At 41.8% G+C, this 24,034-nt stretch overlaps 1 protein-coding gene across 1 annotated transcript in view; it reads right to left on the reverse strand.

The window, feature by feature from the left end:
- Window positions 1-24,034, reverse strand: part of TLN2 (talin 2) — a 403,979-nt gene that overhangs the window by 80,647 nt on the left and 299,298 nt on the right. The window contains exons 29-37 of the mRNA XM_004687721.2: window positions 19,702-19,910; window positions 18,478-18,597; window positions 17,301-17,498; window positions 16,077-16,216; window positions 10,233-10,326; window positions 8,167-8,256; window positions 5,668-5,790; window positions 3,280-3,423; window positions 1,973-2,134 (exon numbers count right to left, since the gene is read on the reverse strand). Of these exons, the coding sequence (XP_004687778.1) occupies window positions 1,973-2,134; window positions 3,280-3,423; window positions 5,668-5,790; window positions 8,167-8,256; window positions 10,233-10,326; window positions 16,077-16,216; window positions 17,301-17,498; window positions 18,478-18,597; window positions 19,702-19,910 (1,280 nt within the window). The remainder of the gene's footprint in view (window positions 1-1,972; window positions 2,135-3,279; window positions 3,424-5,667; window positions 5,791-8,166; window positions 8,257-10,232; window positions 10,327-16,076; window positions 16,217-17,300; window positions 17,499-18,477; window positions 18,598-19,701; window positions 19,911-24,034) is intronic.

Raw genomic sequence — 24,034 nt, forward strand, 5'->3', positions numbered from 1 at the left:
CCTGTCTTCCCAAAACCTGCACACAGGCACTAGAAACACATCTTATCAAGGATTTCATCTCAGGTTGGCCAAGATTAATCAGACTCTCCATGCCAAAGATTTGAAGGGCAGGTCAGGAGTGAGGGTGGCAAGAGCAGGAGCAAGAGTGGCAAGAGTAGAGACTCTGGGACCTGCGTCTAAGTTCCAAGCATCTCTTTCCTGGCTAGGTCACCTCAAAAGTTACCTCCTTGTGCCTCTGTGTTCCATCTATTTATTGAGGATGATAAGCCCTGGGTGGCTGTGAGGCCTGGGAGAGCAACATGCACAAAACACTTGGAACAGGCTTTGTACAGCTAAGTGTTTTAAAATGTAAGCTTTATTCATTGCTAATAACATGAATTATGCTGGTAATTGAGGTGAACTGCCAGCAGGATCCTAAGAATACCTGGGCACTGGCTTGAATTTATTTGTTCACTTCTAACCTGTATTATTACTGCTTTCAAACAGGCATATTTTTGATTGCTCTCTTCTTCTTTTTTTTTTTTAAGATTTATTTGTGCATACAGAACTGGGGTACAGGCCAGAGGCTCAGGGGCGGCGAGAGGCTTCACCAGAGACAGAGTGGGGAGCAGAACAGGCAGATCGACGAAGTACACTTCTGAGGGGAGCAGCGGGCCGGTCAGGAGAGGTCTGCCACGCCATGTGGATCTCCTCTGGGGCAGGCGGGGATCGAACTCATGCGGAAGTAGCTTCAGCTTTTTAGTGCTGTGCTTTAACCCGCTGCGCCACCAGGGAGGGCCAGATTGCTTTCTTCTTAAAGATTCTTTGTTTAAATAGCTAAAAGCTCCTGAGTGGGCTATGTGCCCTGGGCCCTCACCTGCCTAGGCCCACACCTGATGGTTCCCAACTGCTTCTGGGCTGAATATTCTCTACTTTGCTTCTACTTGGCCCGTTAATTAAACTGACTTTATGAAGTGAAAAGAAAATGAGATGTGTAGGGTCGCATCTTCTGGGGAGGCTGGGAGAGGTCCCATTTCTCCAGGACTGGTCCCAGTTACAGTGCAGGTTATCCCACCTCTATGAGTAGGAAAACCCCTAAACCAGCTGCCTCTGCTCTGCCTTTCCTTTCTGAGTATTGGTGCGTGTACAGACTGGTAGTTGGCCTCCCTTGACAATCTTTTTCTGAGGTCAGGAGTGGGTGCCGGGCTCTCTGCCTGTGGTTTGCTGCCAGGTTGAGGCTTCTTCCTTCCCTACACAGTCAGCTACCCACTGGGTCCCAGCTCAGGGTATACTGTGGTCTTACTGCCCACCTATCATGGCCCCACCATTTAACTCCCTTCTGCTCAAAGAGCGCCCTGCTCAACACCTGTCACAACTAATCTGTGGCCTATCACACAAAGGTAAGCTAGCAGGTTATGAATATGCAATACTCTATTTTAAAGTTGATGCTTCATTCTAAATACTGGAGGAGAGAGAAGTGGTTATAAACACTACAGAATTGATTAAAGTGGTATTTTTTAGACTGAAGTGATTTTCCCACAATTTCCCATTCCCTTTGGCCTCCACTTTTTCTCCTGGTCCAGCTTTATTTAGCAACAATGACAGAGCCCTCTGTCAGTCCTCTCAAACTCACCCCACCACTAAGCACACAGTTTATCTAAACAGAGGGTATTTACTATCCAAACGTGATGCCAACAGATACTCTGCAGTCACCCCCTTCCAACCAGACTACTGCCCCTAAAACTCTCAAGCACAGAATTTGGGGTGCTCCCCGATTATCTAGAAGGTTAGTAGATTTCAGGGCTGTTGATTTTTCAAGATATCCCTTTAGTAAGGGACTCCTCCTCAGGGACATAAATCATGACATCAAATTAGAAGTTAAACTTTTCTAGATATAAGTCTTAGCAGAGAAGAGCTTACTTAAATCCTGTACTCTGTTCTCCTCTGCAACAAGGGTTGCAAGTACTACAAAGGCTTCAGTTTAGTGACCTACCTTGATGGTCTTCACCAGGTTGGCAGTGCTGTTGGCCACTTCCTTCGCTGACTGGACAAAGTGCCTCTTGGCCACTGGGTTGGCTGTCTTGGATGAGGCGATACGGCAGGCATTGCACAAGGCGGAGGTATGCTTGGCGACAATGGTGGCAGCAGACAGAACCTATAAAGCATGGAGCGGTGCTGGGGGCACTCCATGTTTCCCAGTTGGGGAGTCCACACCTGCTCCAATTCACATGTCAATTTCAATTCACATGTCAAGAGCTAATGTAATGCAACCTTTGTAGCTAGGTCTGCTAACCTCAATGCTTAACAGCCACAGCAAGCTAGAGGCCACTGTGCTGGTGGGGCCAAGATCAGGTGAGTAAAATAAACCTCAGAGTTCAGCAGTTCCTTCCTCAGACCTTTTAAAGGGGTCTGGTTCAAAACTATCCACAGGCTCTACTTTCTACCTCCACTGCTTTCTTGAACCTACCTGATCCACTTTGCTAGATTGGCAGTGCCTCTTTCACCTTAACTGGACAGGCAAAGACTCTTAGGCCTTCTTTAACTCCAGATGGTATGATACTGTCCCTTTAATCTGAGTCTTCCTGCTGCCTCAAAAAAGCTGGCCTCCACATTCGCTGTGGGTGCCAAACACAAGCTGCTTCTGCTTCCATATCGACCAACTTTTACTCTTTTTATTTAATAAAAAATGAGACTCCTTTTTAAACACAACTCAGGTGTTAGCAGTGTCATGCCATCCCTTCTGTCTAGACCCAAAGTGTCTCTGTGCCTTCATTTATGCACTGAGGGTCTACCCCAACACTAAGGCCAGGCTCAGTGACAGCAAGTCCATAAAGTGAGCCTGACAGCCCCTCAGAACTCATCACAGCCTCTTCTGTGTGTCTCTCGCACTGTCACCATGCCCCATTCACTGCATCTTCCAAATGTTATCCAACAGATTAAGGGCTAAGGACCTAGGAAATTAGATCCTCCTCATGTTGACCTTTAGTGCTGAGCACAAAAAAAGCCTTCAATACATGTCCCTGCGCTGAAAGGAATCCTGAGACTCCTGATGCGTCTCACGATCACTGCATTCCTACTGCCTTCCAGCACCCGATTTCAAACACCTACACATTTCTACTTTCACCATGCTTTGTGATATCCCCCTCCCACCGCTCAAACTGAACCCCCAGTCATTATCCACAGTGCTGTATTTAGCCAGCTCTGAAAGAAGAGTAATTTTGATAAATTTCTCTTCTCTCCCACATTCCACCTACAAGAGCTTAAAGACTTGCAGATCCCACATCCTCCTCCTGTGGTTACCTGTGAGGGGCTGCTGCTGGGGTCCACCAGGTTCTGACAGGCCATCTGGATAGCCTGGTTAGCCCTGGCAAACTGGATGGGGTCCACAAGGCCCTGGTGGCCCGCCTGGCTGTTCGGATCAGAGATGCCAACCAGGTATGCAGCCTGGAAAGGAAGGAAAAGACCACAGGGAAGGTTACAGGTCCAAGATGAGCCCATAGGCAGCATGGTCTTGTGATGTCCATACAGATGCTCAGGTTCCTTTACTGAAGTTGCTCAGAGTGATATCATCCCTCTTGCCAACATGGGTCAAGGGATGGACAAGCCCATGCTGATCCTGACCAGAGACATACCAGCAGAGTGTGCTGCAGGCCTATGGGAACAAAGTCTCCTTGTTCTTAAGAATCCCTCAAAAAGTTCTTCTGTATGTTATTGACCAGAATGGATGTCTGATTGCTTCAGTGAACCATCTTATGCCCATGAAGATAGCCAGTCTCAGCATGAAGCAGCCTCTTCCACCCCCCACCGCCTTTTAAAAAATTTTATAATAGTTTATTTTTACATATTTTTGTGTATTTTTCCATCTCAGTTGCAATCCCCTTGGGTTTCCCATCACTAATCACCCATGTGCCATCACCATAGTCCAGTGCATTTCCCTCCCCCCCCACTGTTTTTGATCCCATTCCTCACTCCACCCCCACAAAATATCTCTGGTATATAGCTGTTCATCATTATCACTATTTTCTCGCCTGTTCTGTTATATTCCTGCTATCAGAGAAACCATCGGTGCTTTTCCTTTTCTTTCTGGCTTATTTCACTAAGCATCATCTTTTCCAGCTCCATCCATGTTGCAGCAAAAGACATGTGTTTCTTTTTTTTTTGGTTGCTGAGTAATATTCCATTGTGTATATGTACCACATCTTTTTAATCCAGTTATCCATTTTTGGGCATTTGGGCTGTTTCATTGTCTTTCCAATTGTAAATAAAGCAGCAATAAACATGGGGTGCAGGTATCTTTTTGAATCAGTGTTTTTGTGTCTTTTGGGTAGATACTTAAGAGTGAGATTGCTGGGTCGTAGGGTAGCTCCATGTTTAGCAGTTTGAGGAACCTCCAAACAGCTTTCTATAGTGGTTGTACTAGTTTGCATTCCCACCAGCAGTGTAGGAGTGTTCCTTTTTCTCCACATCCTTGCCAACATTTGTTGTTGCTAGTTGTTTGAAGATCTGCCATTCTCATTCCCCTCTCCCCATTTTTATGTATATATTTTTACATGGTTCTTCATTTTTGTACAATGTTTCATTTTTCCTCTCAGCACCGTCATCATTGTCCCTTTGCTTTTCCCTCCCATTTTGATCCCTCTCCCTTCCCCACCCCTGCTGAAAGTCTCTGATTTATAATATGAAGTTACCTCATTGGTAGGCAATGGGAGAGGCAGAAAAAAAGTGGTGTTAACAAAAAATATGCAAAAAACAGAAAAAAATGAAAAAAGTGTCTGTTGACTGATGATATCAAATTGTTGGGACACCCCACCCCGGGACCTGCCCTGCCAGAGGGATTCTCCTCTTGTAAGCTAGTGCGTCATTTTTTAGGCTATAACATTTCCAATCCTAAGCTATAAAAAAAAGAGTAATGTGACTTAAAAAAGAAAAGACAATACTTTGTCCCAAAGAGCACAAAGGGCTACAGGAAGTTTTCTCTTTAAATGTCTCTGATGTGTCAGAAAAATAATAGGGAGACAAGCACTCTGTAAGTAGGAATTTTTACTTTAATCCACTGCTCTTGAGATTGCAGGGACAAAATGAGGGTACCGAATTTCATTTTCCAAACTAGGAATACTTGTCTTTGGATTAGTAATATCTCCCAGGCATAAGGCACAGTCACATGATAAATCCTTCAAGCTAAATGCTGACATTTTTGAAGCGTCAGTCACAATAATTACTGGAAAGGCACAGGATCGTGAAGAGAAGAGCAAGGAACATGTCCAATAGGGACTCTGCATGACAGTGTCTAATTTTTTTTTTTCTCTTTGCTCCTGATAAGAGCAATTCTACAGATTTAGAGAGCATGTGAATTAAGCAATGCCTACTGTTTTCTCCAAACCAGCACATCTGTAACAAAGACCTTAAAAAGGGAAGCTGGCTTCTGAGTCCTCAGGCAGGCTCTTCAATGCTCAGCATGTCTCACTGTGCTCTGCTCCTGGGGGACCTCACTGATGTTCTGTCTAAGCGCCCCAGTCAGCCCAGGAGCCACCACCTTTTCCTTGGTTTCTGTAGTGGCAGCTGGAGAAGAAGCTGAAGTTGCAGGTTCCCTTGCCTCCTGCAGGGATCTGGGTACTTCTGATATTCATAATCTCACACAGGACACAGACTGGGAGACCAGAATTGCACAGTAGGGGGCCAGTTCCTTACCTGTGCTGCGGCCTCTGTCAATCCGCAGAGAGCCTTGGACGCAATCCCCACACACTCTCCAAAGGCAGGGAGGTCCCCTGTTTTGGCATTCTGTGAAATCCCTGCCATTGACTCGCCCAAAACCTGCAAAAACAACCAGTGGTAATCTGATCAGCATTCTTCCAAGCCAAGGGCAAAGGTGGCCACATTCCTAACTTAACATCAAGGTCACTTAACTTATGCTATTTGCTATTATTTTCCTTTGTTTGCATGAAGAAGAGATTCAAGAAAAGTCCATATATTTCTGTTCTATAAAAAGAGTATGAAAGTATAATCCTTTCACCCAAAAGCTGTCAATCTCCTCAAGTAGATATGGTTAATAAACACAGATCAATACAGTAAAATTTAGACAGTTTATCTCACGGTTGAATGGTCTACAGTGAGTACCCAGAATATAAAACTCAGAAAATCCACTGAGCTGTAAGTGAAGTCATACCCTGAGAGAAAACACACTTTCCCTGATATTATTTGCTTACCCACTGAAAGTAAAATGTAAATATGCTTTTGGTTATGAAGTACATAGATGGATACACTAGGCATTTGAATATTTCCTAAATTGGTAAGAATTTTCCTGTATTTTGTAAGCCACTGTTATATTCTTTTTTTCCTAGAGGTTTTTAAAATGAGAGCTAGAAGGATTTTAAGATTCAAGATCCAACTTAGAGAGGTCAAGCACTGAGAACAAGATCACACAGGTGACATGGGCAGAGGCAGGGTGCCTGCCAAGTGTCTGGTGTTCTGTCTTCTATGGGATCTCATCAGATCCAGAGGGCAGGTGCCACTTTCCAGGGTCAGATGTTCAACACAACTCTTTGGGGGAGATGGGGCACTGCCAACTCCAGAAACCAACACAGAAGTCTTCATTTGTCAGAAAGTGATCTTGGTTGGGGACATGAAATACATCCCCTAAAATTGCTTAGATAGACAAAATAATCCAGTCTATTTAAGGACTATGAGACAAAGAAATTAGAAGTTATTTTTTTTAAAGATTTATTTATTTATTCATACAGAACTGGGGTACAGGCCAGAGATGCAGAGGGTGAGAGAATTCACCAGGGTCAGAGTTGGGAGCGGAACAGGCAGATCAATGAAGTACACTGCTGAGGGGAGCAGTGGCCGGGTCATGTGGATCTCCTCCTGGGCAGGCAGATATCGAACTCATGTGGAAGTGGCTTAAGCTTCTTTCACAGTGCATTAACCCGCTGTGCCACCAGGGAGGGCCAGAAGTTATTTTTATGTATAGTATTCCCTCTTTCCTCCAAACCTCACATGACCTCTCTAAGAAGAACCATGTCTTTGGATCTAAGTATGCAGACATTACATAGAGTATTCTCCACAGTCTTAGCCCATTGCAAAGCAAGTCCTCCTGACATCACGAGTATCTCCTCCAACTAATATAAAAGTGATGTAAACAAGCTCCTGTGCTCAAGCACAAACCCAGCATATAACTATTCAAAGCCCATCCATTTATCCCATGTGCATTTCACTTGAATCTTCTGCTTCTGAGGCATACTAAAGAGACACTGACATTACCACCAGTGCTCAGTGTTTCTCAACCTTTTTTTCCCTCCTCACGTTTGTTCCCTTAAGGAGTCTTTCTAAGGCTTCTCTCCCAGTTTTATCACCGTCAAATTAAACACTAGGAAATGAAATTTGGGGCTCTCTCGTTGCATAGGGTTTAACATCTCAGGGCTATCAACCTATTGCCAGCCACTGCTGCTGGAATCCATTCCTGCCCATGGAACTGAACTACACAGCATGGCAGACCTCTCCTGTCTTGCCTGCTGCTCCCACTCCGTCAGTGTACTTCAGTCTATCTGCCTGTTCTGCTCCCCACCCCTGCATCTCTGGCCTACACCCCACTTCTATGTATCAATCAATCAATCAATCTTTCAAAAAATAAAGAATGAGATTTTTATGAGTAGATTAAAAATTTTTTAGGGATGCACATGTAACAGTATTAGATTGCTTTCATCCTCCCTCCCAAACTTACCCCCTTCCCTGCTCAAAATTTTCACTGCCCTTGAGGATGCATGCCATGGGTGGATGGCAGTAAGCATGCCAACAAGGGTCTCCATATAAGCTAAGATCACTGAAGGGTTTTCTTTAGCAGGTGAAGAGAATGACCATCTGTAATAAGGAATAAGCAAGTACTTCATGTATAGTAAATTATGGGACTTGGGAACTAGTCAGAAATGCAGAATCTCAGTTGCTTCTTAGATTTATTGGTGGTGAGGGATGGGAAAGCGGAGAGCAACTTGTATTTAACAAGACTCCCAAGTGATGCCAATTCACAATCAACTTTGAGACACACTTGAGCAGAGAGCACTACAATACAACAAGGTTTTGTGATACATGCTTCCCAGGGGGAGGCCACAGGCAGAAGCACACAACAACCTGTATTTCCTCCACACCGAGAAGCAATGTACATTTCTGAATGGTGGGCACAGACAGGCTTACCTTGGAGTTCTCCATCACACTCTCAATGCAGTCAAAGTAAGAGAGGTCACTAACAGGCTCATTAGGATTGTCCAACATCCCCTTGACAGTCTATAGGAGGAACACACAACATCAAAAGCAAGTAAGGATTACAGAGCAACGTAAATGCCAACTGTCAACTCCACAGACAAGAATCTAGGCACAGTTATTCATATATACAAATTCTTGAGCGGAATTTAGATTAGAGTACCCATGACTTCAGATTTCCTGATAGCTACACAAGCCTGATTGGGGTTGAGGAGCAGCTGGATGGCATCTCCAGTTGACAGAGAGGAGACTCTCTTGTCTTTAATTTTGAAGATAAAATATGCTGTCCATACAGGGGGAAGATTTTTTTTCCTTAAATAAATCTGAAAGTTTATGCAAGGCAATATATTTAATTTCTCTAGTGGATAATGCCAAGGAGTCTAAATTTCAAGGATCCACTAATTCACTTGTTCATGATGAGTAAAACCCTCAGTGTTCAATTCAGCAAATGTTAAGAGTAGGCATAAGTGAAAGAAGGTAACTTTGTGAACTGTCCCCTGAGATAGCTCACTTGTTTTTCATTAAAAATTATACAAAACTACCCATTATCGTTTATATCTCTATCAAGGAACTGCCTCAAGAAACTGTAGGGTATGCCTTTTCTTTGTCTCCAGGTCACTGAAGATGGTTCCTAGCTTTCATGTTGTAATGACCTTTTTTACCACTTACAAGGGAGGAAAGTATGAGGATACAGCTATTCAACCCCTTCCCCATGAGAACATAACACTGCATCTGTAAAGCCTCTGCATCTGTACAAGCCTTTGGGGTACAGCCAATGAAAAGACAAAGTCTTCTGAGTTACAAAGTCATCTCAGTTACAAAGTCTTCTGGGTCAGCAAAAATAATGGTAGAACTTGCTGACTATTTAGTTAAAGATCTTAGGGAAGAGAGCATAGTACAGAGGAGCACATTCATAGAAGAACCTGTCAGGCTCCAAGTTGGATTATTAGAGTTGTTTTAGTAACAGCAATGCTAAATTAGTCATAATTTTGACAGCAAGGATATCACTACGGGACAGAATTTTCACTTAGGCCAACAGACCCATTAAGTTAACAGTCCATGAAATACTTTTATTTGCAAATGTGAACTGATCAAAATAGTCATCCAACATATAAAACAATATCCCGTTTTCGGAATGTTTCAGGCCCCTGTAAACTGCAATCATCAGACTGGGCCTCAATCAAATTTTTCAGTAGGTGCTAGGGATATTCACATTGTGCCAGATCTATGCTAATTATCCAGAAAATTGAAGGTATATTGGGTACAACCAACCCATATCCACATGGGTTGTTTTAATATAACCTGCATTGGTTAACAATACTTACTTGCAAGAAGGCACATTGATGATTTTGTTTACCTACATACATTTACTATTAATTTTCATTTACAAGTAAGTCCTATGTATGAATATAAATTCAAATGTACCCACACTGTGTTCTGAGCCAGTAGGGGCCCCACAGTCACCTTGACCATATAATAAGTACTATTCCTGGGTTTCCTCTTATGTGCCTCCTACATGTCACAAAATAAGATGTATGGTGAAATCATTTTTCCTCAAAAAGCACATTGATCCCAGCTTCTCCCAACTGCCTTAGAATAATCACTTCAAGCTATTTTAGGTATGACTAGATTTTAATAAATTCATAAGAATTCACAGCGAAGTCACAAATAGCAATGAGATCATCTTTACATTGTTTTTTAAGAAAAACTTTCTCTAGCAGCCCATAGAACTAATACTTCAGCCCAGTACCATAGATCTCTTTGAAATAAAGAATTCTTTAACAAAATAACCCTTATTCTAGTAGAAACAGGGAAATCAGGGATGATAATCCCACCAAGTCTAATGTTTTTTCAGTTCTTTCCCCCTTGCATTGAGTCCAGTAATTTGACTCCAATAGTTCCCGGGGAAAGACACAAGGCAAGGGAAGAGAAGCAGCTTATCTTATGGGAAAGGACAGACGTACATTCTTACATCCTCAGCAGCTTTTCCAGGGACTTACCTCAAGCTCCCGTAGGGCGTTATCACACTCTTTCTGGCCTGGAGCTTGCTGGGTGCACAGAGTGATGAGTTGATTGATGCTCTCTGTCACAGCTCTGTAACAGAAACACAGATCTGTAAAGATCAATGGTAATTTTTCCAACAATACTTCATAGGTTCACTAGAAATACAACTGATTTACTTTATAAAGGCTGGAGTCTCCGTGAGAGCTCTTCCTCAAGGCTCTGCCAACCCAACATAAAACACATCCAGGGAAGATACATTGAGAATCTCTACCTTCCTCTGACTATTAATTTGATTTAGTCTTCAGGAGTACTAGCAGCTCTCTTAAGTATGACTAGCTTTTAATAAATTCATAAGAATTCACAGTGAAGTCACAAATAGCGATGAGATCATATTCACATTGTTTTTTAAGGACAGCCTTCTCTAGCAGCCCAGAGAACATAAGATATTTTGGATTGCATACATGCTTACTCTGTATATATAAAACACTATATATTTTAAAACACTGTAGACATATAGTAAACTGTGTATGGTTTTAAAAATCTCTTCTTTTCATAAAATTCTACATGAATGACTCTTTCCTAGATGCTATCTCCAAATTCTTTAAATTAGCCATTTTCTTGTTAACATTACTAGGAGTTAATTAGAGACCCTTGTAGGATGTTACATGTATTTCTAGTCAACTCTGAACTTAAGATGTCAGTCTTAATTTCTTTTTTCCTACATTGCAAGCACTCCAACCTTCTAAGCAACCCCTGCTTGTTATCTTTGGTAATGACATAAATAATTTTAAAAGTGTTAATTTATTAATTTTTTAAAATAAGGTATGAAATATGGTCAAAGTTCTTTTCTTTTGGGGAGGGGAGACATAAAAGTGCAATTATTCTAGTACCAATTGTTTTAAAAGTTTCCTTTTCTCTACTATTGCTTTTGCAACTTGTTGACAATTAACTGTCCACATCTGCATGGGTTTACTTCATTCTATTCCATTGATTTATGTGTCTAATCCTTCTCCAACATCACACTGTTTTGATTACTGTGGCCTTATACTGGTCTCAGAAGTAAATACCTTTATATTTTATAAATGAAAGAAACAAAGAAGCTAATCCCCTAAGGGGCTGTGGCAAACAAGGAGCAGAAATGACTTACAACCATGCTCATCTTACTCCAAAGCAGACTCATAATTACTGTTCATCAAGGTCATAACATCCACATTCTGACAGGGCTACTAACAGGCAAATTTAAATGAACAAAATGAAAATAGGGCACATATTGCTGTTCATCATTAACAGATAAAAGATGCTTCATTTTATCAGTTAAATTAGCTTTGCAACTTCCCACAGAATATCAAATTAGATGGAAAATGATGTTGCCGATGTACAAAAGCAATCAGCGTAATTATTTGATGAGGAGATACTGCTTTGAAATCTAAATTTAGCGAGGGTGATGGAAAGAAGAAAAACATTCCTAAACTCAAGGAAGAATCCCCAAATAGTTTTTGTAAGACTGACTCTGGTGATTCGTTTACTTGGGGAGCAGTGGTTAATTAAAGTGTCACTGGGAAGCACTTTATTCTTCACAGTGCAAAGTGAAACAAGTGAGACAGCAGGACAAATTCCTTGTTCCTGCCACCTTGCAGGAACCTCACTCCAAGTGGCATTAACTCCATAATGTACTCACTCCAAGTGACACTCAGAGTCCAGCACCATGTCCTGTATGGTGACCTTCAGGTCATGCTTCTGAGAGGACATATCCGTGTATGACAACAAGAGGTAGAGGACTTCTCCCTATGACACCATCACTGGACAGTACTTTGAGAGGTCACACAAGCTTCCCATTTAGCTGCTTCCTTCCCATATTTTGTTTGCTTTTTTCTAAAAACAGTTTTTATCTAACATTTTATTTTTTCCCACTAAAAAGAAGCGTTTCTAATTGGTGAATCCAGAGACTAGAGAGCTGTTCATGGTCCTATTTTTTTTTTTCATGGTCCAATTTTTTTTAAACTATTCTGTAGATGTTTAAAATTTTTTCATATAAAATTTTGGGTTAGAAAGTCCTCAGTAGACTAGGGATTTGTGGTTGGGTAATCCACAGAAATGCCAGCGCAGTATCGTATGTCTGAGGGATTTGCTTGCTTAGTATGATCCGGGACTAAGGACTATTGTTTTAGGTAACATTTAAACCCATAATTCATTTTAGAGTATGGAATACACAGTGAAATAAGAAACAAGTTGCCCAGAGGCAAATGGTTATGTAGATTTGACCACAAAAAAAAATATTTTTATGTTTCAAATTATAGCAGTTCTTTTATAAGTGTAATGGGTTGGAGGCAACCCAAGTATGCAATGATAAAGGACTGACCACATAAGCGTGGTGTCCACAATAAAATTCTATTAACAGGCATAATGTGTATTATTAATATCAGAAAATAATTAAGTAAAAAAATTTACAACAGTATAAATAATCTGAACCCACAACAACAGATATGCATACAAAAATGACAAAATGACAAATACCAAATGTTAACAGTGACTTTATTAAAGCAAGAATTTCAGTAAATCTACCAGAAATTATGCATAATGTAACCAAGCTACCTTATAAAAAGGAGGGGCCAAATTAGCAACATATTCATTCTGTTGATATATCCAAAATAGGCCTAAACTGTAACTTTTTTTGCAATTATTTTTAATGATCAAAGCTATAAGTGTTTATTTTTAAAAATTCTAGAAAGTTAAATGTCATAATGTTATCATCTAGAGAATTACCACCTTATATTTTATATTCTTATGTAGGCCATTCTTATATCTAGCCATTCTCAGTTTTTTAAAAATTAGCTAGCACCTACAACCTCAGAGGTTAAAAAGGGCTCTTAAACCAAAGTATCACTTAGTATTCAGAGACACTCATTTGGTTTAACTGAAGTTTGGGAACATTTGTGGTAAATTTAAATAGAGATGAAATTGGAAGTGTGGGCAAGAGAAGAAAAATCAAATGATTCATGCTTGTGATTACATATTAAGTGGATTAGAAAGAAAAATTAACATCAGGCATTTCCTTTCCTCAAAGGAGATGCTGGGGAAGGGAGGGAAGAACAAACCAAAATCCAATGGGAGGTTGGAGCTGATGTATACAAAGCTTGGGGATCAACAAATATAGTTGGAGTCTCTCTAGGATGGAGTCTCTCTCATTGCAATTTAGTTGGAGAAGCAAGACTATGAGCAGATAAGACACAGAGAAAATGAGCCAAAGGAAGCAGTGCTGGGTATAACAGCAGACAGGACACATGGTCCTGGGACCTCTGACAGGCCAGCCACTGATGGCACTTGCAGGAAGCACAGGAAAAATTCAAGCCTTGCCGTTGGGTATGGGCTCTGCATGGAAGCGTGCCCTTGACGTGGACTGGAGCAATCACAAAGGTCAGGTCTAAGTGGGCTCCTGACTGGATAACAGAAAGAGAACATTGGAGAGGTTAACAATAGATCAAAAGACCAGTTTACATTTTTCTCTTTTATAAGTAGAACTATGTTGCTCACTGGGTCCTTTTTCACAGTCCAGAGACAGGAAGAAGTGTGCCTGGTAGTAAGCTCAAACCAACGGGCAACTTGGAAAGAAGAATCAACAGCAAGGTGTGAGGGATCATCCTCACTAGTCATCAGAAACCAATAAATCAGGAACAAGCAACACAAGTCAGCTGACAAAGGAGCAGGACAGGACTGAGAGGGTCCAAACCTTGGTCTGCACAACAACCTCCTAAGGGCACTTCATCTACATGAAGGGCAGGTTTGGGTGTTTGAAGAGAGAAGACAATGGGATTGAAGATGAGGGCAACAGTGACTCTGATCCCTACTGCTCAGCTTCAAGGCCACTTGTGTGGAGGGCTGTTGTGAGGCCCAGACAGAATGGGGGTAGCGTGTGCGGGGGGGCTCTGGTGAGCAAGATCTGTGTGTGTGTTCCTTGCCGCAGTGCCATCAGGGTCAGGCCGTATTTTATTCACCCATTGCTAGGCTTATCCCATATTACGCAGGTAAAGTCTGTGTAAAGAGCAAATGACCTAAGAAAATGAATAAATACATCCAGTCAGGCAGATCTCTACCTCCCAAGAGGAGCTTGCCTGACTCACCTGATCTGGCTGAAGCTTCTTGCTGGGAAACCACTCCAGAGAACAGATTTGCCAACATGTGTTAAGAAGCCAGGAGGAATGTGCCAGCATCTTGCAACAGTACCATCCCGAGACAATCATTTTACATGATGGTTTTTAAGTTCTTACTTGGTTATGAGACCATCAGACTGGGAGCTCCCTATTGGCAGCTGATAGCCAGGATAGAGGCAGTTTCTCCCAGGTCTGGGTCTTTCCTCAATGTCATCTCCAGGGGGCCTTAAGCTACCCATAGAGTCCAGGCACCAGCATCAACACTTATGTATCTGTTTCCTCATCTCCTTTCAAAAGAGCAATTTATACTCTCCTTTTTATTGTACAATTGAAGGGTGAGTAGTTAGGAACTACAATCTTAAAATGATGCAAAAACTGGAAGATAATGAAAAACATCTGAATTCAGATACCTGGAAACATCAGCTGCCTTATCCAAGGGCTCTTTGTAGGAAAAAAGGGTGATTGCGAGAGGGTTTTAGATCAGAAACAGATGTTCAACAGAGCAGTTTTTAAAAATTAAGTAAAATTACAGCTATGCTGTTTAAAATCACTAATCTGTGGCAAGGAACATACAATATATACTACTGTCCTGCATTTAATCTCACTGCTGTCACCTCTCCCATATATAAAATAATGCCAAGTAATGCTAACAAAATAAGCCTGCACCACCTCTACAGACATAAACAACCGCAGCCTCTGGGTTTAGGAGAATGAATGCGCAATTGTTAATAGAGGGCTTCCTGGACAGTCCCTGCAGCTTCTCCACATACCAGCACTCAATCACTAGTTATTAAACTAAATTGTCAGAATGGCCCTGGAGCAGAAATTGTATTCTATTCTCCACTTCCTAGGTGAAAACAGTAGGAAGACACTGACATCATCCCTAACTCAGATTCACATTTTAACATGTTTTGAAAACAATTTATTCCCACCAACATCCATTCAGCCGAAATGCGAACCTTTCTGCATGTGACAAACTGGACATGTTTAAATTTATCTAATTAACATTGATGCCTGTTACTGTATAAGTGCTCAATAAATGCTGGCATGCTTGCTGAACACTATTTTCTCTTTTTATACTTTTAAGTGTTTTCTGATTTCTTTTTCTAAGAGCATATACTACTTTCATTAATTTGAAACATGTGATACTATTTTTAAAAACTTAGCTAAGTCATCTTTACATATCAATGGGGACCTTATAACTAACCAAATCCTTTTGAAAAGGAATTAAGTGAAGACAGGGAGCAAAGAACATGAAAATGGGTCAACAAAATACCAGCATCTAGGGTTCTCCCTGGTGGCGCAATGGGTTAAAGCACTGCATTATGAAGCTCTCAGAAGCACTGCAGCATGAGTTAGATTCCTCACCAGGAAGCTGACCCACATGGTGTGGCAGACCTCTCCTGACATGCCCGCTGCTCCCCTCAGCAGTGTATTTCAGTACATCTGCCTGTTCTGCTCCCCCTCTGTCTCTGGTGAATCTTCACCCCCCCACACCTCTGGCCTGTACCCCAGTTCTGTAAGCATAAATAAATCAGTCTTTAAAAAAAAAATACCAGCGTCTCCATCACACTTGATTCTCTCTCTGCCACCATAAGGACAGCACACTATAAGCAACAGGGTTTTGAGCATATCTTTCAAACACTGGCACTGTTTATCCACACATGAAAGCACGTTTTGTCCTGCTCTTACCTTGCAGCTGCAGCCAGGAGATTTTTTGCATTGGGGGCTCCTGGATCCACAGAGAGAGACTTGGCCGCTAACAACAGCTTGCTGGATGCCATAGAGATATTCTTAAGGTTCCCTATCACTTGGATCTGGTCTTCTTTTGTCTGGAAGGGCAAGAGGGGTCAGAGTAATTAGGGGCTATCTACTTCTCCTAAGAAGTATTCAGAGCACTAGGAGCAGTATCCATAATGGAAGTGAGTTATCTATATAGGCTGCATTTAGCCCAATTAATTCAGATGCCTAACTTGAGACATGACTGACCAATGTCTATCTTTCCTCAAACAGATACACAGACCAAGACGCCTGCCACAGGGCAGAAATCCATTCCCAGTGGACCAGCGAAGAGCTGCGTTGCCTCATAAATGGAGGCAGGGGAGGGGGAGGTGGAGGAGGGAGGGGAGAGCAGGAGGAAGAGCAAGTGAGAGAGAGAGCACGTCAGCACACAGCCCAGGCCACAATTCCAGCATCTTGCTCAACAATGCCAGAGTGGTCCAGCCATTCATACAACCCAACCTGGCAAGAGCCATAGGCACTGCTTGGACACTCACAGTCAGTGGTATCCTAGAAGTTCCTGAACCAGGAAAGAACACATTTTTCACCTAGCTTGCCACCTGAGGGACAACCTTTGTGGAGAGCAGAGCAAGAACTATATTGGTTATCTTTAAAGGAGTTCCCAGTAAGGCAGGAGAAAACAGCTTTGCAAGCTGACACCAGACTGGTCATGCTCTCAATGTTCTAAACAGGGGATTATCTGTTCATCAGAAAAAGGTAATTTTAAAACATTTGACATTCAGTACTAGACACAGTCCCTAAAAATGGGCCCAGGAATCTCAAATCCATGATTTTTTTTTTTTACTGTATTTCACTACATTTAAAGTACAGGATATAAAGGTGTACTAACCTCTGCTAAATATTCTCTTCTCCCCCACTCTCTCTAAAAATCGTAAGTGAAAGAATAGATTCTGCTGCAGGACCGTGGGAAAGTTATCTTTCATCTAAAAGAGGTACTTCACACATAGCTGATAGCATCTTTGGGAATGCCTTTGCTGTGAGGTCATGGAGCTTTCTGAGCAGCAAAGAGAACATGATGGTGTGACCTGCTCACAGGCTCACCACTTCATGCCTAGTCAGCCTCCAGGAAGGAGAGTTCTCAGAGCAGAGAGGCAAGGGTTAATTCCAGACACCCACCTGGGCTTGGCCTGCCATCTCAATACCAGCATCGAGGAATTCATCGAAATCATCACTGAACTTCCCGGAGGCTGCAGCCAGCTCTCCGCTCTGGCCCCGGGTGGCATGGACCACTTCCCCAGCAGACTGGTTCAGGTCAGCTGCTGCTTGATTCAGTTCACTCTGGGCTTCCTGGAAAGGCTTTGTGCTTGGAGGTAACTACCAGGATGAGAAGGCACATCCATAAGAAATTTGACAGTGTATGAGATAAAGGGAAGGACAGGAGAGCGAAGAAAGATTTTCAAGGGATACATTTCAGAATCACCAAGAATAAAAGGCCCTGTGTTCTGAGTCCATGCTCTGTTGTTATATACCCCCCCCATATATAAAAAAATGTATGCTGTATGTATATTATAAATATACGTTCATTATTTACGTTTATTGAACAGCTAGTTAAGTGCCAAAGTGGACCTAAAAATAGCAAGGACAATTGTCTTCAGTGGCTACAGTCTCCGAAGTAGCAGTCAGGATTCATACCTGAGTGACTGGACTCCAGGATCCATTCTGAACAACCAGTCTACTCTGACTTTTTTACATGGAAATTTTCATAGCTCTAACTTTCTAGAACTGAAAAATAGATGGTATTAAAGATCAAGTGCTAGTCTTCCAAACTAATAGCCACCAATGTTGTTTATTAGTGGTCTTTGCTAATAATACAGCTATGTAGCTTTGCAGAACTCTAACTGATTATGAAAAATGTCAAAGAGTTAAAATAGATTACATAAACCTCTCTGCACACATTGCTTGCATCAGGCACAAGGCAGAGAAGAAACAAAGATGCACACACACAGCCCCTCTGAAGGGAGCTCACAGCTGAAATTACTGACTACTTGCTCTCATGAGTCTTGGACATCACCTGATTGTCACTGACTAAGATGCCCTGATGAGAGGTCAGATGATGATGTACTCTTTAGTGTTTCAGTGGATAACCCTTACTACAAACAACAAAAAGGGTTTAAAGGAAAAGTAAACCTAAAAAGCTCCACCTGAAAACTTTGTAGATCAGAAAGCAAAACAAGGAAAAGGCAAACTGATAGGAAAATAGTACTCCTAAAGGAAAGGTTAGCTGCTCAGAGATCCCTGGAGGCAGAAGGCTGAGTTCAGCCCCCATCAAGCCCCTTCCCAGGCCAGAACTCACCGAGTCCACGAGAAGCTTCTTGCTGGACTCTCCAATGCTCTTCAAGGCCACATCTACATCCTTCTGCCCAGGAAGGCAGTTCACACAGTTATTCAAAGAGTGGGAGACAGCTTTGGCTACCTGAAAGGCAAAGGCAGAAAAGCACTGTAGGAAATCAGCTTTTAGTGCAAACAGTTTTGCACATGTGACAAGGAGCAGTGACAGTTCACAGAGCAGAAAAAGGTCAGGAAATTATCAGCCGCTATCTACCGGACACTGTTTACTATGTTAAATCTAAGGCTGCCTATCCAGAGCAAAGCTCCATCCTCCCGCTAGGGTTAACATCCTGTCTTGGCAAAGTCTCTGACACAGTGACACAATACACCCCACCTGCTCCCCAAAGCCTTGCTCAGCCATGTGTTATGATTAAAAAACATTCAATATTATGTCAGGTTCTAAAACAAAGTTTTCTGATAACAAAAGCAATAGAAGCAGTTTCCTTCTTAAGGCCCCACCGAGAGGTCATGGAATGGAGCAGGCTTTAGTTCTTTGGATAACAGTGAGGCCTATGGTCGATTTCTGATCAGCAACCCTCAAGCTCCATCATCCCTACACCTGGCTATACCCATGGGCAGGTGGATGGTCTCAGCACCCTGGAATTACTCACAAGCTACCTTTAGGGCTGTGAGAGAATTCCTATTTAAACAGGAATTCTCAAGTAAGGATAGGTCTTTGGAATGAGCCATACTAGTCCCTTTAATCTAACCACCCTCTTTCCAACTAACTCCTTGTCTAGAATTTTGTCCAGATAGTCTCTAGCCAACTAGTTTCATAAGGTAGTCAAGCATACAGCCAAAGAGTAAAGGAGAATCAGAGTTAAAACTCTGAATGGGTAGACCAAATATTTCTACCTCATCTCCCAAGCTAGAAAAGGTAATAGTTAAGCATGCATGGGACCAAAACCAACATGTGTCTTGGATCATAAAGTTTTTAGGACAGCTTTCAACCAGGTCGCCATACTCTTTGTTGACTGTAAATTAAGCAGATCTCACATTAATGTGGGGACTACTTAGGTGAGGCTTACAAAAGTAAAGAGCATGTTTGGCCAGCATTGCTATGACACTATGGCAAGGGTCTGAAAATATCCACTTAGTGAAATATTTGCACTAGGAAAAGGTGTCGAGGAGATAGTCTGCCAACAGGTCCACCTTGATGCTGACCACAGCCCCCAATTCCTGACCCCACCTGGGCTAGCCTCTGTTGGCTCTCTGCATCACCCGGGGCAATCAAGGCCTGCTTGGCTTTTTGGATGAGCATGGCTGAGCCCTCCATCACGTCACGAGCAGAATCCAACATGGCATGTGCAGCTGCAGGGTCGTCTGTTGATGCAGCCACTCCACGGGCAGCCTGGGCCAGTGTTTTCAGAGCTTGAGCTGTCTCTCTAGCAGCCACCCCTGGGGATAAAAGACCACCATATTTTCCATTAAATTCCACCTAAAAGTCATACTTGTACTTGGGAGTGAGTCTCTAGATGGAAGCCCCCTGGAAAGGAGAAAAACAGCTGAGGGTGTCTGGCACAGGTTGGTTCCACTTTGCTTTGTATGAAATTTGTGGCACTTCTCAATGTAGTAGCCCATATCACTGGCTCTGTTGATCCAAAGAGATGTTTTAATAATTGCAATGCTAAAACCAATTTTCCTCTGGTTCCCTTTACTCCCACTACCCCACCTAAAAGAACTAAAGTCCTAAAAGACATCTAAAGTCCTGGGAGGACATGTGGGCACAGGTTTCTGAAAGATCATTTAAATTCACTTTTCTTCCCAATTGTTTTTACTGGGACATAACCTACATACAATAATGTGAACAAGTCTATGGATACAGTTCAATGAATTTTTACCTGTGAATACACCCACATATTTACCGTGTATATAGAGAACATAACATTTCATCATCTATGTCCTTTCTCTGTCAATAACCTCTCCCACTCCTAGTTGATATCAACCTTAGATTAGTTTTACCTGTTCTTAAACTCCATGCTGATGGAACCACACAGTGAGTAGTTTTTTGTTTCTGGTTTCTTTCTCTGACCCCTGAGAGAGTCAGTCATGTTGTTGCATGTAGCAGTTCATTCCTGTGTCTTTGTCATGTAGTATTTCATTATATAAAAATATCAACATTTATTGGTGAATATTGAACTGTTTCCTGTTTGGAACTACTAGGAATAAAACTATCAAGAGAATTCTCACATATACATTTAGGTGGACATAAGGAATTGTTTTTCCTGGATATAGACTAAGAGTTGAACTGCTTGGTCACAGAGTAAATATATATAGTCATGCATTGCTTGCCAATTTTTCAGTTAATGACAGACATATATATGGCAAGCAAAACTTACAAAAGTCAGTCTGCCATACAATCTAGGTGTGTATTAGGCTATACAACCCAGGTATATGTAATTAAACTTCATGACCTTTACACAATGACAAAAATCACCCAGTAATGCATTTTCAGAATCTATCCCTAATGTTAAGCAATGCATGACTTTAGCATTAGTGGATACTACAAAACTCCTCAGAATGTTTTACCACTATGCACGTCACCATCAATGTGAGATACCAGTTGACCTACATGTTCTTCAACACTTTAACTATATTGTCAGATTTTTAATTTTAGTCACTCCGGTGGGTGTGCCGTGTTATCTCATTGAGGTTTAATTTTCATATCCCTGTTGAATAATTACATTGAGCACTATGTCAAACACTTATTGGTCCTTTGGATATCCTACCTGTGACTGTTCATCCTGAAATTCACTTCTAAAGATGATGGAATTTGAGTATGAAGTGGCTCTTAAAAATTATAGTACCACCACATGTAGAATAAACATTAGCCTTCCTATGCAGTATAGCCAAGAAGAGGATGAGGACTAGCGATGCCAGCGCATGAGACAAAGAAATGCAGAATAACTGGCTTAAAGATAATTACCAACCTTGAGATAATCATTAAACATTTCACAAATGAGGCCCAGCACTGAGAAGCATCCAGTCCATGAATATACTTTATAGGCAGCACCAGATCTAGAACTTAGGTTTCATAAATTTGGGTCTGATTCTCTATACAGTGCTCTTTGGGGCAGAGAATTACGAGAGATTCTTGTGAGAAAATATAACATCCATGTGAAAATATGCAAGTCAACTTCTCCCTCTCACCAAATTTTGAAGTGACTATTTTTTCAATGTTGAATGTTCTCTGGGCACCACCGAGTGTGCCCTGTATATGTAGGGAGACTTCAGCTGAATTAACACAAAAGCAACAGGTGGTCCTCTCTTTGTCAAGGGTGAGGCCCTATGATACAATAAAGGGTGTGAAAGGCCCTAGAGCCATCAAATAAGACAGCTTTTCAGTGCTGAGGACTTGCTAATCTGTAAATATTTAGTAATTTACACGCTGGGACATAACTACACAATCTAATCAAGGAAAATGACAAAGATGCCAATACACGGTTTATCACACAGCACTTCCAAGTGTAGCATGTGGAATGAAAGAATTTTAAACAAAGTGTTCCTATGGCAGAGGAGAAGACCAGAAGAGAGAATAACAAAGGTAAATAAAACTAGAGTGAAGGAGAGAAATAAGCAGAGTTTAATGGTCATTCCAATTTATGTGTAAGGGTATGGGATTGAAGGTTATTGCTCAGAAGTCTAACCAGATGTGGTTAAGACATCACCCAGCTCTGGCTCTGCTGCTCATTAGCTGTGTGGCCTAGCCTACTGCCTTTTCTTTCTGGGTCTCAGTTTCCCATAGAAACTGGAGATTCTAGCTTTGACAGTTGAAAATTGTATGCTGTAATTTCTAGACCTCTCCTTCTTGCCTTTACACTTACCATATGGGCTCTTGAATCTATTTCTAATTGAGCTAAGACTCTGGAAGAATAAAACATCTATCATATGCAACCGGGAACATGCTTGTACAAAAATTATCTACTGAAAAGCCTTTTGTAGACTCTTCTTTTTTTTAAAGGCAGAAACCAGGGAGGTGAAGTCTAAGTGGCTTGGCATTTCCATCCCACAAGTATTCTGCCAAGGAACTATTATGAAATCTCAAGGCACATCATGAACACTTTTTGGCGGGAACTGGTTTCCTGGAGAGAGGAAACCTCACCATCAGAAGGATGAAACAAGGCCACTAGAAACTCTATGGCTTCCATGACATTCTCAATGGTAATGATGGAATCATGAGGGTCAGGTCTCCAAACAAACACTATGCTTCAAAAGGTATTATCCCTGTAGTCAAGGGAGCATCATGATACCAGAACTGCTTGTTAGAAACACTAAATGTCAGTTTCAATAACCACAGTCCTTTGAAAATACAGATTACATTCACAGAATCCTTGCCATCTGGACCTTTATTCATATTCAGCAGTAGTCTTCAGACCACACAACAGTGATACAGTGGGATTCTTTGTAATGGTAGTTATTCTTGGTCCAAATGCACGCACATTATGTATTGACAGCATTAAACCACAGAGCAGACTCACAAAGTAAAAACAGGTATGCCAAAATGTTTTTCACCAGTCTCTGAATATCTCAAAAGGATCCTTTCTATGTAACTGTATTCAGCTGAGCAGAAATGTATTTTGAATACTGTGCTGGCCTACAAGAAATAGTCCAGGGGCAGCTACTCTGTAACTGTGAATATCTCCCCACGCCTCAAGAGGGGGCCAGGCAGAAGTCGACTACATTTGTGCATTCTCTCCTTGCTTCACATACATTCCTCAACTTTCCTGAAACTGCCTTCAGCAAGGTGAGGAGGGACCATATTTTTCCTAAAGCTAATGGATGCTTAAATCCCTCTTTTATGTGACTTTACTTCCCTGGCTGTAGAGACACCCCTTTGTCCTGGATTCCTGATTCTTTCCAAGGCTATGTTTCTCGTTTCTTTCAAAGGTTTCTATTGCTCAACCTGCTCCTTCAATTCAGTATATGGTTTCCTCAGGGTTACAGCTGATAAAAGTTTTTTCTTACTGTACTTCTCCCCATGAGCAAACTTATCTACCTCCTGGTTTCAGTCATCATCCTTTTGTTAAACATTATAAAACCTATCTCCAGCCTGGCCTTCTCTGAGTTGCAGAAGCAATTATCTAGCTGCATAACGGGCACCAACTTGAATATGCTGCAGGTACTTCAAACTGAATATGCTGAAAGTTGAACCTAGTATCCCTGAACTCATGCCCCCAATGTAGCTGCGAAGAGTTCTGTGTTCCCACCAAAGTGATTCATACAGCTCTCCATTCAGCTCTCAGATCCAATACTGTCCATGCTTCTTTCTATACTTTCCTCCCTGACAATGCCTTACTAGTCAGCAGCAACTGCAGGTCTCTATTTCTAATGCATTGCTTCACCTCCCCCCACTACTAGCCACAACCATCTCTTAGGAGGACAAACACAACAGTCTTCTTACTAGCCGACCTTCCTCCAACTTAGTTTTCCTGTTTCTTAGCTGTCTTCCAGTCTTGTCTTCTTATTTCTCACCTGCCTGCCTTTTACCTGACCTTCCTCAGTTCAACAGGTCAAACTTCTTT

Source organism: Condylura cristata, unplaced genomic scaffold, assembly GCF_000260355.1.
Source record: "Condylura cristata isolate star-nosed mole 26May11 unplaced genomic scaffold, ConCri1.0 scaffold00023, whole genome shotgun sequence".
NCBI lineage: Eukaryota > Metazoa > Chordata > Mammalia > Eulipotyphla > Talpidae > Condylura > Condylura cristata.